The sequence below is a fragment of the Crocuta crocuta genome, unplaced genomic scaffold (genome assembly GCF_008692635.1).
Source record: "Crocuta crocuta isolate KB4526 unplaced genomic scaffold, BGI_CrCroc_1.0 scaffold1529, whole genome shotgun sequence".
NCBI classification, from domain to species: Eukaryota; Metazoa; Chordata; class Mammalia; order Carnivora; family Hyaenidae; genus Crocuta; species Crocuta crocuta.
In genome coordinates, this window is record NW_027532160.1 from 137,447 (window position 1) to 154,495 (window position 17,049).

Genomic DNA, 17,049 nt, shown 5'->3' on the forward strand with positions numbered 1-17,049 from the left:
CCCTATATTCCCAAATAATGCCTGCCTCTTGAGGGGTTCCTTAAAGATGACACCCTTTCTTTTGTTGGCTAATCCAGAGCTGGTATTTCTAGCTACTTAGGAGGGAACTGCAAAAACATTTATCTGTTATGGACTAAATGTTCATGTCCCCTCCATGAAATTCATATGATGAAGACACTGAATGTGATGGTATTAGGAGATGGAGACTTAGGGAGGTAATTAGGTCATAAGAATGGAGTCTTCATGATGGGGTTAGTGCCCTTAGTTTAAGTGTAAGGGAGTTACTAACTTGCACGGGTCACTTTTTTTTTTCCCCTCCTCTTCTGGTTCTCCTTCAGTATGTCCCACTTTCCCCTATTTCCAAACTAAATCCGAGTTGTCCATAAACATGGAGCCCAAGTTAGTGGTGGTTGTTTATTGTATTACAGAAATATAAGTGAGCACAACCATTGGTCCCTTTCTGTGTGGAAGGCACTGCATGAGGCACTGTGGAGAGAAACCAAAGAAATACAATCATATATGCCTTCTGTGTGCTCATTTTGTGCCTCTAAGGTTAAAGCAGGCCTCTTACCTCAATACATGCAACAAAAAAAAAATCCCAAGAACTGGACTTTGTGGTATAAGATCACCAATTTGCCATCTCAGTATGGCCTTACTCTAGAATATCTTGCAGCTTAACTACAGGTATAATTTCTGGGCTTGAGAAAAAAGCATCATGAATCTATGAACTAAACTTAGGTTCTAGAGTCATTCAGATCTAGGGATATGGTAAAAATCCAGGCTTTAACACCCAGTGTGCCCATGAATGTGACCATGAGCAGGTTACTGAAATTCTTTGAACCTCAGTTCCTTCATCTATAAATAGGGGAATAATACATACTTCATAAGCTTATCATGAGAATTAAAAGCTAGTACATTTGAAGCACTTTGCACAGAGACTGGGACATAATAAGTGCTTATTAAGTGTTGTTATTATTGTTTTTTCTAAGTTTTAAAGTTTGTTTGTTTGTTTGATTTGAGAGAGAGAGAGAGCACTGGGGAGGGGCAGAGAGAGGGGGAAGAGAAAGAATGCTAAGGAGGCTCCACGCTGCCAGCACAGAGCCCCATGGGGGGCTCGAACTCATAAACCCCAAGGGCATGACCTGAACTGAAACCAAGAGTCAGAAACTTAACTAACTGAGCCACCCAGACGTCCCTATTATTGTTGTTTTTAACCCCAGTTTGCTATGAGAATGAGATGATAAATATAAGATACCTAGCTCGGTGTATGGCACATAGCAAGAATTCAATAAATAACCCCTTGCTTACTTTCTTCTCTCCTCTTTCAGCTTGAAAGATTTGGTGATTTTTATTTTGGCCAATCAGACTTGCACTCAAGGGAGTGAATAAGGGTGGAATGGTGAGCCACCGAATATCAGAATCTAAATGTTAAGACAAAGGGCTGTCATGCAATAACCCAACCATGTTGTTATCAGTCTGCCATCCTTCCTGTTTCTCTAGGCAGCCTTTCCTGATGTCAACTCAACCAGTTAATCTCTCAGTCACTTGACATGTGGCTATATATACACACAAATATGTGCGCATGCATCCTGTGCTGCAAGCCTTTAGAGTCAAGTTTATCTGGGCACGTTGTATGGTCTTTGTGAAATGCTGAAACTATGTGGAAGCTTAAGTTCTCACAAAACAAGGAACATGAAATAGTTCCTTAAAAAATATTTACCCATGAAAGAGATGTACCGTGCTTTCCTGTACAAAGTTTTATAGTTTTCCATGTGCTTTCATATACATGACCTCATTGGATCATTAAGACAACCCTGGAGGTAAGTATGGCAGGTATCATTATTATTTCTACTTGAGAAGAAACTAAGCCTCAAAAAGAGCTTGTTGGCCTATTTACCAGAGGTCACCCAGCTTATTAGTGGCAGAAGAGGGCTTGGAAAAAGTTTCTCTGCTCTGACTTCAAGCATTCTCATAATCATCTAAGGTTTTGGAACTAAATATTTTACACTTAGGATTTGAAATTTTGCAATAACCATTGAATGCCACACCACACCACCCTTGTAGTTGGTGGAAAGAGTGTGACTACTTTATAGATAGGAAAGAAAGGTGCCTACAATTGCAGAATTGCACTAGAGAGATAATTGTGGATCTGCATTGAAACTCTTTGTCTAGTACATTATCTTTTATTCCTATAATGGAATATTAAACTCAATAGTATCACTAATATTGGAGAAAATACAATTTATCTTCTTCTTTCCTTCCTTCCTCCCTGTCTTCCTCCTTCCCCCTCCTTCCTCTCTTTCCTTTTGTCCCTTCTACCTCTTCTTTCTTCTCTCTCACCTCCCTCTTTCCATCCATTCTTCTTTTCTCTCTCATTTTCTCCCTCCCTCCATCTCTCTTTCCTTATCCCCCTGCCCTCCCCTCTTCTCTCTCTCTTTTACTCCCTCTCCCTCTCCTTTCTTTGCTTCTTCTTTCTTTGGAAATGAGTTTATTTTCCAAATAATTCTCACCATTTTTGAGCTGATGAATCCAACGCTTCCTCAGTTCTTCAGTTGGGGAGAAGACATAGAGAGGCCCTTCATCATATACAACCTGAGGCAATGGACACAAAGACTTCAGCAGTTAGGATTCAGAAAAAAAAAATGTCTTTGAAAGAACTAATCTTAAGCTACAACTTTGTATATTCATAGTGGAAAACAAAGTTAGGATCTTCAGTCAGTAGTGGAGCTGGGGTCATGTGAATTATTTGATAAATCCTGAACAATTCATATCCAGGATTGTAGATTTTAGAAGCTCTTAGCTTTTTTGGGGGGGGGGCTGCCTGGGTGGCTTAGTCGGTTAAGCGTCCGACTTTCACTTAGGTCATGATCTCTCGGTTCGTGGGTTCGAGCCCCGCGTCGGNGGAGACAGGATTTATATTTATCCAACAAAGAATATTTTATGATTGTATTAAACTTTAGGTTTGTATAGAAGGGAAGTGAAGTAATAATTTGTATAACTTAAGTCCTGATTGGTACATATGGGTTATAATATGAAACAAAATTTTAACTCGGGNGTTATATGGAAACCAACTTGACAATAAACTATTAAAAAAAACACTCCTCCTTCATAGGTTTTGTAAATTTTGATACAGTCAAGGATGTGAACAAGATCCTTGCAAATTTTTTTTTTGCTTGTTAGTCTTGCTGTGCTCATAAATCCATGACAGAAAGCCCCCTCCCCTGAGACTTTCCACTTCCTTTTCTGGCTTTCACTGTTTGCAAAGGCTTCTATATTCACATCATGTGACCTACAGAGTTTTCAGGACATAAGCAAGCCAAAGTGAAGATTGAATCTGAAGCTCTTGCTCTCCCTCATGGATTACAACGCACCTACAAAATAGATGTCTATGTGACTTTTCATTATTTCAGACTAGATTAGAATTAGGTTCATGTATAAGCCTAATAAGCCTTCCCCATACTGAACTTCCTAATACTACTCCTTCCCTCCCCTTTTCTGTCTTTTCAACCCACATGACCACCATTAGACAGATAGGCAGAACCAGAAGGAAGTGAAATCCTCACTCAACAAACAGAGCATCTTTCTCAATGTAGTTACCATAGACAAGACACACCATAATACAATTAGTGCCATTATGGATTCTCTTTGAGGTGTAAAGACTAAAAGGTACTGTGTCAAATTGGGAAAATAGAAAAAAATAAACACTCTTAGCCCATGTCAGTCTCATTTCTCACTTGAGCTTCCTTGTCCACCTCAGCTTCTGTTCACTGGGACATAGTATTATTCACTGTGCCTGCACTCCATCCCTAATTTATAAAAACAAGTTTTTTAACATTTATTCATTTTTGAAAGAGATAGACTGCGAGTGGGGGAGGGGCAGAGAGAGAGGGAGACACAGAATCTGAAGCAGGCTCCAGGTTCTGAGCTGTCAGCACAGAGCCCAACACAAGGTTTGAACCCACAAGCAGTGAGATCATAACCTGAGCTGAAGTCGGACACTTAACCGACTGAGCTACCCAGGCACCCCTCCATCCCTAACTATTATGTTGTGGGTACCTTTGAGAGCTGGTGAGAGAAAATACCTTACCTGGAAGGGGTAAGGGAACCTTTCAATGATTGAAATCTGCTCCATTTCGCTAGATTCTTCACCCCTTCTCTGCAATGAAAGAAGAAAACACACTTTGCCACTGTGGAAAACAGTGTGGAATTTCCTTAAAACGTTAAAATAGAACTACCTTATGATCCAGCAATTGTACTACAGGATATTTACCCGAAGAATACAAAACACTAATTCAAAGGGATAATTCAAAGGGATACCCCTATATTTATAGCAGCATTGCTTAAATAGCCAAGATATGGAAGCAGCTGAAGTGTCCATCGATTAATAAATGGATAAAGAAAACGTGGGATATATGTGTGTGTGTGTGTGTGTGTGTGTGTGTGTGTGTGTGTGTGTGCTGGAATGAAATCTTGCCATTTGCAGCATGGATGGAACTAGAGAGTATAATGCCAAGTAAAATAACTCAGACAGAGAAGGACAAAAACCATATGATTTCACTCACATGTGGTATTTAGGAAACAAAACAAACAAGCAAAGGAAAAAATGAGAGAGAGAGAGAGAGAGAGCGAGCCAAAGCAAGGAACAGATTAAGTATAGAAAACAATTTGATGGTTACCAGAGGGGAGGTGGGTGGGTGTTGGGTTAAATATGTGATGGAAATTATGGAGTACACTTGTGATGAGCACAGGGAGAGTATGAGACTGTTGAATTACTATACTGTACACCTGAAACTAATATAACACTGCATGTTAGCAAACTGGAATTAAAATAACAACTTAAAAAAATAATGCGTAGTTATTGATTGATATATTGTCCATTTTTGGATTTCCTTCGGTACTGGGAGTACTTTGCAGTGGCTCCAGAAGACTTTCTTGCACAGAAACTTCTTATTATTAGAGATTGTATCCTTTAACCCAGTAAAGACACATATCAATAGAAACCAGCACATACATGTTGAAAAAAAAATCTCAGGCATTTCAAACCATCAAGGAAAGGGAGGTTACTCAATCAGTGGTGCTTGGACAAACATTTTACCATTGATATTGGTACATAAGTTGAGGGAGAGTTAGGTGGCTCTTTCACACCATGCACCAAAGTAAATTCTGGATTGATTCAAAAGGTTAATATAAAAGTGGAATTACAAATGACTGAGAAAAAAAACATAAGTGACTGTATATATAATCTTGTGGGAGACAAGGCCTTGCCAATATAATGCAAAAGGTTAGAATCGTTAGGAAAAAGATGAAGTAATTTGATGGCAAAGACTTTAAAACCCAGTATGGTAAAAATGAACAAGTAAAAAACACCGAAAATTAAAAGATAAATGAAAAACTGGGAAAAATGTGTTCAACATATATTACAGTTAACGGATTAATACTCTTTTTTTTTTAATGTTTATTTTGACAGAGAGAGAGAGAATGAGCAGAGGAGGGGCAGAAGAGAAGGAGACAGAGAATCCCAAGCAAGCTCTGCACTGTCAGCACAGAGCCTGACATGGAGCTCAAACCTACGAACTGTGAGATCTTGACCTGAGCCAAAAATAAGAGTCGGACACAACCAATTGAACCACATAGGCACCTGAAGGATTAATACTCATAATATATCAAGAGCTCTTAAAAAGCACTAACAATAAGGTAAACATTTTGGCAGAAAAATGGGCAAAAAAGTGAACAGGCAATTCACATATGGAAAAATATAAATAAACTGTATGACATAAGCATTCAACCTTATGAGTAACAAAAAATTGCAAAATAAGTCAGAAATGAGGGGCGCCTAGGTGGCTCAGTTAAGTGTCCGACTTCAGCTCAGGTCATGATCTCACGGTTCATGGGTTCGAGCCCCGCGTCGGGCTCTGTGCTGACAGCTCAGAGCCTGGAGCCTGTTTCAGATTCTGTGTCTCCCTCTCTCTCTGACCCTCCCCTGCTCTCTCTCTCTCTCTCTCAGAAATAAATAAAAAACATTAAAATTTTTTTAAATTTTTAAAAAGTCAGAAATGAAATATGACTTTTCCTGGCTGCCAAATTAACAAATATTTAAAATTTCTGGCATTGGAAAGAATGTAGAGAAATAGAGATATTCTCATACATAGCTTGTAGGAGTGCATGAAATTTAAATTCCACTTCTGGAAAATAAAATAGAATAAAAAGATAAATATAACCAAATTGTGCAAATTTAATAAAGGGAAGAACAACATTTTACTCCTAGGAAGTTATTGTAAGGAAATGAATAGCTAAAGTACATAAAGATGTATGCAAGTATGTTCTCAACATGGTTATAATATCAAATTGGAAACAACTTAAATGTATCGTTAAGATCACTTAAACAAATTGCAATATATTCATAATAGAGAATACCACATAGTCATTAAAATCATGTTATTAAAAAGTATCTATTGTCATGGGAAAACTTTCCATATATTGTTAAATTGAAAAAGGTTACAAAGCAAGATGTTTAATATGATTCTTTGTTTTCAATACCTAACATAGGGACGCCTGAACACTTAGGTGGAAAAGCATGTGACTCTTGATCTTGGATTTGTGAGTTTGAGCTCCATGCTTCTTGTAGAGATTACTTTAAAAATAGACATAAAAAATAAATGTATAACATACATATTAGTGTGGATATATGGTGCTGCTGGTGGAGAAAAATACCTGAAACTCTGTATGCCAACATACAATTGTTATTTTAGCTGGATAATGGGATTATGCATGGTTTTTTCTTCTTTATTGTGCTTTTTAAAGTATTTTCTAGAGTTTATATAATAAGGAAAAATAATAAATGATATTTTTTAAAAATTCAAATCTGAAATCCGTAGATGTTATGTCTTAGAAAGCCTCTGGGAAATGAGAGGAGAATAAGTCGTGAGTTATTAAAGAATATCATGACACAGAGCCCTAGATTCTGTCCTTCAGACTAACCCAAACCTATAAATCCGATCCTGGTATCTGAGACAGTAAAACTAATAATCTCTCATCAGTTTGAAAATTTGAAATATTGGGGCACCTGGCTGGCTCAGTCAGTGGAGCATGTGACTCTTGATCTCAGGGTTGTGAGTTCAAGCCCCACCTTGTGTGTAGAGATTATTTTAAAAAAATAAAATCTTTATAAAAAAAGAAAAAAATTAATGTTTTATTTATTTCTGAGAGACAGAGTGAGAGACAGCGTGAGCATAGGAGGGTCAGAGAGAGAGGGAGACACAGAATGTGAAGCAGGCTCCAGGCTCTGAGCTGGCTGTCATCACAGAGCCCAACGTGGGATTCGAACTGTGAGATCATGACCTGAGCCGAAGTCGGACATTTAACCGACTGAGCCTCCCAGGCACCCCAGAAAATTTGATATATTATTTTAAAATTGATGTTAGAAGTTTTCAAGGTTAAGTGAGTTTTTCTGCATCTGGGAGGAAAATGCTGAGACTCAATATAACCAATATGTAGCAGAGTGAAGAGTTTTATAAGGGAGCTTTACTATATTGCACAGCATCACCATTTTATTTGCAGAGAACTGAAGTGTTCCAAGTTTCTTAACCACTCCACTCCTGCTCTGACAATGACCTCTACTTACCGGAATCTGTCTTTCAGGGGGAGGATTTTTTTCAGGAGCCACTGTTTCAACGCAGGTGATCTTCTCAACATCTATCGAACCCTTCTTACTGCCTCTTCTCTGAGAAAGAGAATGAGGAAGAAAATGGAGAAACATTAAGAGTGATTAAGCAACTAGATGATTAGATTTTGTTATCTAATCATTCAACATAGTGAGGTGACACCCACATTCTATATCAGGATCTGTCATTTTGAAAAAAAAAAAACAAACCGCCTTCCAGATCTATTAATCTAACATTTTTTTGACTACCAAATAACATACTATAGAAGAGTGGATGACTCTGTGTGCCTTTACCATAAAAAGTAAGGAAGTAATTTTCAAGACCTGGATTTCATTCTCAACATTTAATGAATGATCACCAATTACAAGATTCCATGGTAATATTTCAGCCTCCTCCCGACCCACGCCAGCTTCTTAGCACCTTTGAATTTTTGCACCAGCATGGCTGTAGTTAGTTCTAGGCTAGGAAACGTTTTCCTTAGTTTGAAATGTATCAGGTCCCTACCACCTCCCTCCTCCAACCAAAAATTTTCTTCTTCCTCGTAATGAAGATCTAAGGCCAGGTCCTTGATACTCACTTTTCGCAGCAGAGAAACTTACCCCACGTTCGAAGTCATACTCATAATAGGAAAGTTTATTCACAGTCAAGAGGAAGAGGCGCTTCTTGAAGTTGAGAGGTGATGTTTTCTTTTTCTGTTGGGATCGCTTCAGAAAGATGCTCTCCAGTATCACTGAAGCCATAGCTTCTTCTTTCTGAAGCTCACTTGTGCTGTGGATAATGAAAGTTCTTGAGGACCCAGATCATTAATCTTCATCCTTCCTGGTTTCCCCTCAGCCTGGCCATCCAGTTTCAAAAGGAGCAGAAATGTGCAAAGCTAACAAAGAGCCTCCTTCCTACCTTGACATCCTCCTTCCACAGTCCCCAAATCTGAGGGTTTTCAGGTGTAATGGATCGACATTGAATTGGGAGAACCAGTTCGATATTGTGAGTTCACATACACAGGCTTTTTGTATAAGACAAGGGAACGCTCTGGATGTTAAATGACACGTACCTGTGTGCTTGGTAATGTCTAGAGGCAGTTTTATACTAACCACCCCTTTATAATATCTGTGAACAGCAAAAGTCTCTGTGCAGCTGTTGACTCTGATATTCCCAGAAGGGATAATGCAGGTGCCAGAACTCCACTGAGGCGGATATTGGACTTTCAGTTCCCAGTTTCCTAGACAGCGAATGTAATTTTTTCAAACACTGTCCCACTGGGTTCTGTAACCAAGGGGTCTAATAAGGATACGGAGGCTGCACCTGCAGTTATGGACATACACTAACTGCCGCCCAACTGATTTTTCCCATCAACCACTGGCTGAGCTACAAAAGATAGAAGCTTTGTTCTAAAATTGAAAACCAATTTTTTGAGGAGGGAGTTGTTTTTGGTTTTTGGCTTTTTTCCTTCTTTTTTTTTTCTTAGATTGTTTCTTTTAGACAGTGTAATACAAAATTGATGCAACTATCTTCCCTCTCCAAACTTACAATATTCCAGAAAGATTCAGTTTGGGTAACTGAGTACAGAAATGCAAAGAAAGTTACAAAAAGTCACGACTGGCTTTTTTATTCACACAAAACACGCTTTGTATCAGTTATTTGCTTGATTTATGCACAATTGTATATTACTAATTTCAAACCTTCCTTAGAAAGATAAGGTGAGAATATAAATGCTGTCACAAAACAGAGCAAAATAAGTGTTGAAAAAATCACCATCCCCCCTCAAATTTTGTTACAGGTGGGTGTTTTCCTTAAGGCAGTGTGACATTTAAAAAAATTAAACTCCTTATGCTTTTGGTGGCACCATGAATGCAGAATAAAGTCAGTGTTTTTTTCTACCTGTCAAGCACAGATTATTGCTCACATCAGGAGAGCAAGGGAGTGGTTTTTATCAAAGTCTGAGGCTATCCACACCGTTATTTTGTTCTTTCCTGTGGTGGAGAAGGTTCTATTATCATACTGGGGATGCAAAAATAGGTTAAATAGGTTAAAGGAACACCACGGACGTTCAGAATGATCACTTGTCACTTATCCACCATGTCAATGCTACTCTCTTTTGCTGGTAGATTAATTCAATGGTTTATAAATGATCTTTAGAGAAAAATTAGGCAAAGGGGCAAACCTTTTCCCGCACCATGTCACACAGCTCCCTGACTGGCTGATTTACATGGTCTCTCACAGTAGTGACAAACTGATAAGAGTTTACAAGCAGAGTCCTCTCTAACACAGATTCAGCTCAAAGCCCACAGAAATTTCCTTCAACATTAAAATTATTCACTTTCCTGGAAATAGTGATAGTAAAGTAATAATACTATATTCTCAAGAATTGTCAACTCATCAAGATCCTTGTAACAATATTACATTTTTTCCCATGGTGAATTCCAATTAAGTACCTTTTTGCAATCAAAGAGACTCAAATTAGAGAAGATAAAACCCTAAAGGAATTGAGCAGCATGACCAGTAAATTGGATCAGAAGGACCCCAAAAAANTGCAAGCTCTTGATGGACACATTCCCTGCTCTGACCCGGCATCCGCTTCAGTCTTGGCGTTTGTTCTTACTTCCTATAAGACAGGTCCTTCTGGAAGCTGCCTCTGCTCTTTTTCTCTTTTAGAACAAATCCAGTTTGTACAAGAGGAAGCCTTCTTCTCTTTAAAATGTCTGTGTTGGGCTAGGGTTTAGTGCTGGTCTAAGTATGAGGAAGTAAGCAAGCCTCTCACTAGCCATCACCCCCCCTGAGCAAGGGGTGAAATGGCCTCTACTTCTAGATCATTGAGCTGAAGGATTACCAGGATTTCCAAGGTCTAGTTGTTCCCTCTTTGACAGCTTTCCCCCTATTCCTTGTGATGCAGTCCCTGCGCACACAGTCTGAAAATGTGGTAGTTCTTCCTTAGTCATCACTGATCCATCCACCAATGATGTGAAAGAAGGTGCATCTGCCTTTATGTCTTTCTGAAGGTTGGTGTGTGATGGACACTCTGCTTTAGAGGGCAGTTGCAACTTCTTTAGGTACTTACTGTGGAAGGTTCTAAATTTTCTATTTCTGCAGCTGACAGAGTCAATTTGACCACAAAAAGATGCATGGTGAGGGCTGACCCTACAGTTCACTCAGGGAGTGGGGGTGGGGGTGGAAACCGGAAGTGACATGAATATTACACACACACACACACACAGAGTCCCTGCTGTTCATATAAAGAAAGAAGAGGAAAAGTAACAGAAAGATATAGAGCTCTTCATTTAAAATTTAGAATTCCAGTATTATAATGTTCTCTTTATTAAACTACAAATGCAAGAATTTTCATGTGGACACCCTTTGCAGCCTCCCAGCTCCCCATGGAGCAGCAGAATTCAAAAAGAGGGTGCTTGTTAGTAAGAGTTCAGCCATCTTACAAACTGTACTATCATAAGGAACTAATTCGAAAAGCACCCGCAGGATGGGTAAACTAAACCACCTTTGGTCCTATTATCGCTCAGGTTGAGTAAACACTATTAGGAACAAACCAGAGCAAAGTTCAGAAGACTACACAGCATGCCCATGACTGGGAAGAGTACAGAAGATGCTAGTTAGAAATACCCAGTCAGAGTTCAAATAGCCACTTAGCCAGAGTATCCAAGGAATATCATTCTCTCTTTATTTCTCCTTTAAAGTATTACTTAATTGCCCAAAACGAGTCTGTCTATTCCCTTTTCCTCCCAGGGGAATGGAAGGGAACTCCTGTTTCCCTCAGTGCAGTCTACCGATCAGGCATTTTATACTCGTTACTTCATTTATTTCTCACGACAAACAGATGAAGAAAGTGAGACTCATGGAGGTCACACAACTTGCCCAACCTCATCCATCTGGGACTCCATAGCCCTTGTTTCTGTGATACCTACCTCACAGCCTCTCNGTCCACCTCAGCACCCTGTCATCCCCTCAGCTATCATCAAAGAGTAGTTGGGACAGACCTCTTTTCATCTTCTAGGAACATTTGGCAAAAGAGGAAATGATGGTAAGTTCAGGGGATAAGAGAGAGTGCAGGATCCTCGGGGCATTTTTCCCTGCAATAATCCTCCAAGCTAGAAAGGATGATTTATCCCTGTTAACTGTCAACTGTGCTTTTTCCTACATGTGGACTCTTCTTAGTCCTACCAGATTTTCTTACATTTTAAATCTTCCACAAGAAGATTCTAATTGGTTCAGTATTTTTCATTGTTGATGAGATAAAAACACAAGATTTAGGTGGAACCCCCATCCATACTCTTTGTCCCTAGGGTTGTTACTGCACACTGTGAATACAAAATTTTGATTGAATGTACTTTCTTTTATATTATGAAATGTTGCAAATAGACAGTACAGAGAATAACACTATACTCAGAAATGCACCGCTTAGCTCTATAAAATCCTAACATTGTGCCATAATTGCTTCTGATGTTTTTCACGAGTAAAATACCATCCATAGAGTCACAACCTCCTTGTACACTCCTCTACAATCACTCCCCTCCTTCCTCAGAGATTATCAATATCTTGAATTTGGTGTTCATCATTCCTAGGCATGTTTCTTTATTATTACTGCATATGTAAATATCCATAAAAGATACTTAGTATTGGCTTGCATGTTTTACATTTTTATAGAAGTGGTACACATCCTTCAGCAACTTGCTTTTTTCTCAGCATAATGTTTTATGATTTATTTTCCTTGGTAGCTCTAGTTCATACATTTTGATCTATTTTTATATGGCTAAAGTATTTTAAATGATGAATACATCACAGTTTATTTATCCATTCTCCTACTGATGGATATTTAGGTTGATTGTTTTCAGTTATAAACAATGCTGCCGTGGACATCCTTGTACACGTGATCATAGTTTTCCACTCTCAGAATGAATTCTCAGTTACTCAAAGTGGCAAACCCAGGGCTAGCTTATCTGTTGGCTTACGTGCTTTGTGTTACCCCTTCTTTCCATTTCAGTCCTATCTTCCTGATGTTTTACTATGATACCTGGTATAATTATCAACTATCTGAAATTAGAGTATCAGGGTCCCTGGGTGGCTCAGTCGGTTAAGCATCCGACTTCGGCTCAGGTCCTGATCACACAATTAGTGGGTTTGAGCCCTGCGTTGGGCTCTATGCTGATGGCTAGCTCAGAGCCTTGAGCCTGCTTCAGATTCTATGTCTCCATCTCTCTCTGACCCTCCTCTGCTCACGTGCTCTCTCTTTCTCTCAGAAATAAATTAAAAAAAACATTAAAAATTTTAAAAAAGAAATTAGAGTATCATAGGCTAAATTTTATCAACAAAATCTCTTCTCAGTCCCAAGAAGTATCTCTCAGGGCCTGATAGAGATTTTCACTGAGTATTTCCTTGTCTTGGAACCAGAAGAGAAGTCTTTTGAATATGACCGTAGCAACAAAGAAACCTAATTACTCTCGCTAAGTTCCCAAGAAGCTCTATTCAGGCACCAATGAAACCTAATTATTTGATAAGCTTCATGGTCAGCACGATAGGGGATGAAATTTGTGATGGATCCCTCCAGCCAAAATCAGTTTTCTGGCTGCATGTTAACCAGGGAAATTCTCATCTGCTGTAGTCCTCTCCAAGAGGTCTCAGGTTTCTGGTTCTTCTGGTTCTTCATGTTAATATTTTACACAAGAGCCAGGTAGCTAATCTGTAAGTCTGCATTCAGCATCGGATTCGTGATAATACTTTCAGCACTATCTCTCTGCTCTCTAGGTGACTACTGGGGTGTCCATCTTTCACTCCAGACTTGAGTAGCCTTTTGGCCTTCTTTTTTGGTTTAGTTTTTGTTTTCCCTGGTTTAAGCATTTTATTTATTTTTCCTTCAATAACAAAATAACATATGTTCATTATGAAAAATGTTTTAAGGGGTGACTGAGTGACTCAGTGGTTACGCCTCTGACTTTGGCTCAGGTCATGATCTCGTGGTTCGTGAGTTTGAGCCCTGTGTCAAGCTCTGTGCTGACAGCTTGGAGCCTGGAGCCTACTTCAGATTCTGTGTGTGTCTCCCTCTCTCTCTGCCCCTCCCATGCTCACACACTCTCTCTCTTGCTCTCTCAAAAATAGACATTAAGAATTTTTAAGAATATGTTTCAAGTACAAAAATATTAAAAATAAAACATTGATTATAAACTCATTATCCAGAGGCATTAATATTTGGGCATAGTACCTTCCATTTTTCCTGTGTGTTTTTCTTATATTTGAGATCATACTGCTATTTATTGTTGACTTATATTTCTTAACATTATCTAACTACCCATCCATCCAACCAACACACCTTTTCCCCCAAAATATCCAAAGGTCTTGTTTAACAATATTCCTGATTATCTTTCCATGATATTAGGATCTCTATACAAGCATTATTCACCAAGTCAAAAAGTATATGCATTTTGCATTTTGAAACACATTGACAAAATAGTTTCCAGAAGCATTTTACCAATTTCCACTCCAGATAGTAGTTTTTGAGAGCCTGCTTTCCCCATTCCTTTATTTTCTGCTCCATTTCTAATCAGTTTTATACTCTGTTTTTATTGCAGACTAACCTGTGTTTTTCATTGAACCAGTGATCTTGAAATCCAGTGTATTCCAAACTCCAACTTGTCTACAATTTAACTTATTTTTTTTTATTTTTATTTTTTTTACAATTTAACTTATCTTGACTCTAAAATTTCCTTCTTCTAGGGATGAGCTGTACTGACTATAGTTTATTTTTCTTTTAGGAAAGCAATGCAGTGATCTTTTTTTTTTAATGTTTTTATTTATTTCTAGGAGAGAGAGAGAGACAGCGCGAGCAGGGGAGGGTCAGAGAGAGAGGGAGTCACAGACTGAAACAGGCTCCAGGCTCTGAGCTGGCTGTCAGCACAGAACCCGACGCGGGGCTCGAACCCACGAACCGCGAGATCATGACCCAAGCGAAAGTCGGACGCTCAACCGACTAAGCCACCCAGGCGCCCCTGCAGTGATCTTTTTGAGGTTCAAATAACCAACAATAACTCTTAAGGCCTCTGGTGATGGTTCTCGGAGAGTGAGAAGAAAAGCCTGGAATTAAGGCTTTTGTGTTTCAAACACCCTCCCTCAGTGCACATGAACCTCTATAGAAACTGAAAGTCACACGTGGCCCATTTGTTTCTGGGTCCTCAGAGGAGTTCTCTCACCCCCTCCCCTGATGGCCTCATTTGCATAACCAAGCAGCTTTGGAGTGAATTAGGTCAAGATTTTGTCTCTAGATTCTTGTTGAGCAATGACTTACTGAAAATTCTAGCTCTTCCTTATTCCTAGGAGTTATCGATCTGATCTCAATATAGCATCTTTGGGCAAAAAGCAGCAGGTATCTGGTGACTCTTTGGAGAACATCCAAACTGGTTTTCAAAAGGCATATATTCCCTTTATACCTAAGTCACTTCCTGGTATGGGTCTAGTCCACTGAAAGGAAATTCTCTATAGGAAATTTGCTCAAATGGAAATAGTAAATCATAGTGCTGATAATTTCAAATTGCTCTGAGACCCGAGAAGTCGACAGGAAATTGCATTAGTTCTCACCATAAAGAGTTTACAAAGGATTCTACATAAACACATCACTGGCCATAAGCAACAGGAATTTAGACTTTAACACAAACCGTTTAAATAGTCTGACTATAAAAGGGGTCAGAATAGAGCACATAGGGCTAGCCTTAAGGGACACTGTTTTGATAGAATGCTTTACGTCCATGAGTATTTGCATCTTATGGCTTTTTTTGGAGGGTGACATTGTTTTATCAAATAATTGAGGCTCCAGAGAGGTTATAGCACCCTTGGTTTAGGGGCTTAAGGAAAGGAGCAGAACTGGCACACAGCTAACAGCACAGAGGACAGTACCACAGCTTTATAGACTCCTGCCTCTAGGCTTTGCTGCTGGCCTGCCTCTGGAAACGCACAACATGGCATCGAGATTTTGAGCTTGGAGGACTGTGTGACCAGGATATGGACCAGGATTCCCTTTGGAGGTCTAATAGCCCATCCAAGGATGTCTTGATCAAGGCCAGCATCCTTTTATTCTAAATTTCACATCATTTGCTCTAGGCAGGCCCTCTGGGGACACTTAGCAGGTCTCAGGCGGAATAAAAATAATAGTAAACCTGGAGATGTTAGTACTTACTATTACCAAGCTTTGTTTTAACTGTTTTATGTATATTAACACAGTTCCTGCTCACAACAATCCTATGGGGAAGGTAGTAGAAAAGTAGGGGGAGAGAAAAAAGGGAAAAGAGCAGAGGAAGAAAAGGGAAAGAATACAATGCAATTCAGCAATTATGTATTAAGCACGACTCTGTCTCTGGGATGTGGTAATGAACAAGATAAAAGGAGTGGGGTGTATAAGTAGAGAAAGGAAGAGGAGAGGAAGGAGGAGGGGGTAGAAAGAGAAAAGGAGAGGAGAGAAAAAGAGAGGAGAAATGACGAAAACAAGAGAAAAGAAAGCCGTGCACATGGCAGGCAATGATAATACGAAAAACCTTCCCCATGACCTCAAGGGTTGGCCATACTGTCTGGGCTGAGGCTGAGGCTGTTTTCTTCTGGCCCAGGCTCTTACCCTCATTACCACGAGGTTGGTGCACATACAATCATTCCAATAAGCCAGCCCACTCCAGGCAACATGGGCCCAATGCAGCCCAAGGCAGGTAGCTTACACCCTGGCTTAGATAATGCTTTTCCCTAGTTTACACAGGTTGAGAGCCTGTTGGCGGCATGTGAGCTTTTATTGTTTTTTCAATCTGCCTCTTAGATTTTCTTCTTCTAAGGGCCACAGTGACACAAGTATACATTTTGGGCCTTCAAACAATATTTCACCAGATGGCTTATTTTTGTCTTACCGCCACTAACAATATTACTAGCCTGCCAAATTTTGCTAATGTGCCCGTTTCCACTATTTGCTGCCTGTTCAGATGGTCACCTCATGCCACTTTTTTCTCTTCTTGTTCCCCTCATGACCCTACTCAGAAAGGACCCTTACAGCTTGTTTTGATCATTCAAAGGACCGCCAGGGCCTTGTGCTGATGACACTCCCACCCTCTGTCAGCCTCCTTTGCCAGCAGAGGATATGGCACCAGCCACGCTTTCTTGCTGGCCTTCAGAGGTCCTATGAAAAGTATTTGCTACTGCTGCCCAGCCCCTGCCATGCCCCAGACCCACCTCAGTCCTGACTTAATGCAGGTAGCTTTCCAGATGCATTGAGATGCCAGGACTTTGAAGGTGTGACTCGATCTCAGAAGACACTGGCCCTGGAGACATATTCTTACAGTCCAGAGAGGAAGGACAGTCTGAGCAAACCCCACCCTTTCACAGCCACTCAGTTCCCTTTTTTTGTTTCCTGACTTAA

At 39.7% G+C, this 17,049-nt stretch overlaps 1 protein-coding gene across 1 annotated transcript in view; it reads right to left on the reverse strand.

The window, feature by feature from the left end:
* BTK (Bruton tyrosine kinase) overlaps nt 1-16,970 on the reverse strand; it is a 31,996-nt gene extending 15,026 nt beyond the window's left edge. The window contains exons 1-5 of the mRNA XM_077776440.1: nt 16,863-16,970; nt 8,261-8,429; nt 7,622-7,720; nt 4,088-4,156; nt 2,511-2,592 (exon numbers count right to left, since the gene is read on the reverse strand). Of these exons, the coding sequence (XP_077632566.1) occupies nt 2,511-2,592; nt 4,088-4,156; nt 7,622-7,720; nt 8,261-8,401 (391 nt within the window). The 5' untranslated portion in view covers nt 8,402-8,429; nt 16,863-16,970. The remainder of the gene's footprint in view (nt 1-2,510; nt 2,593-4,087; nt 4,157-7,621; nt 7,721-8,260; nt 8,430-16,862) is intronic.
* Nucleotides 16,971-17,049: the final 79 nt, after the last annotated feature.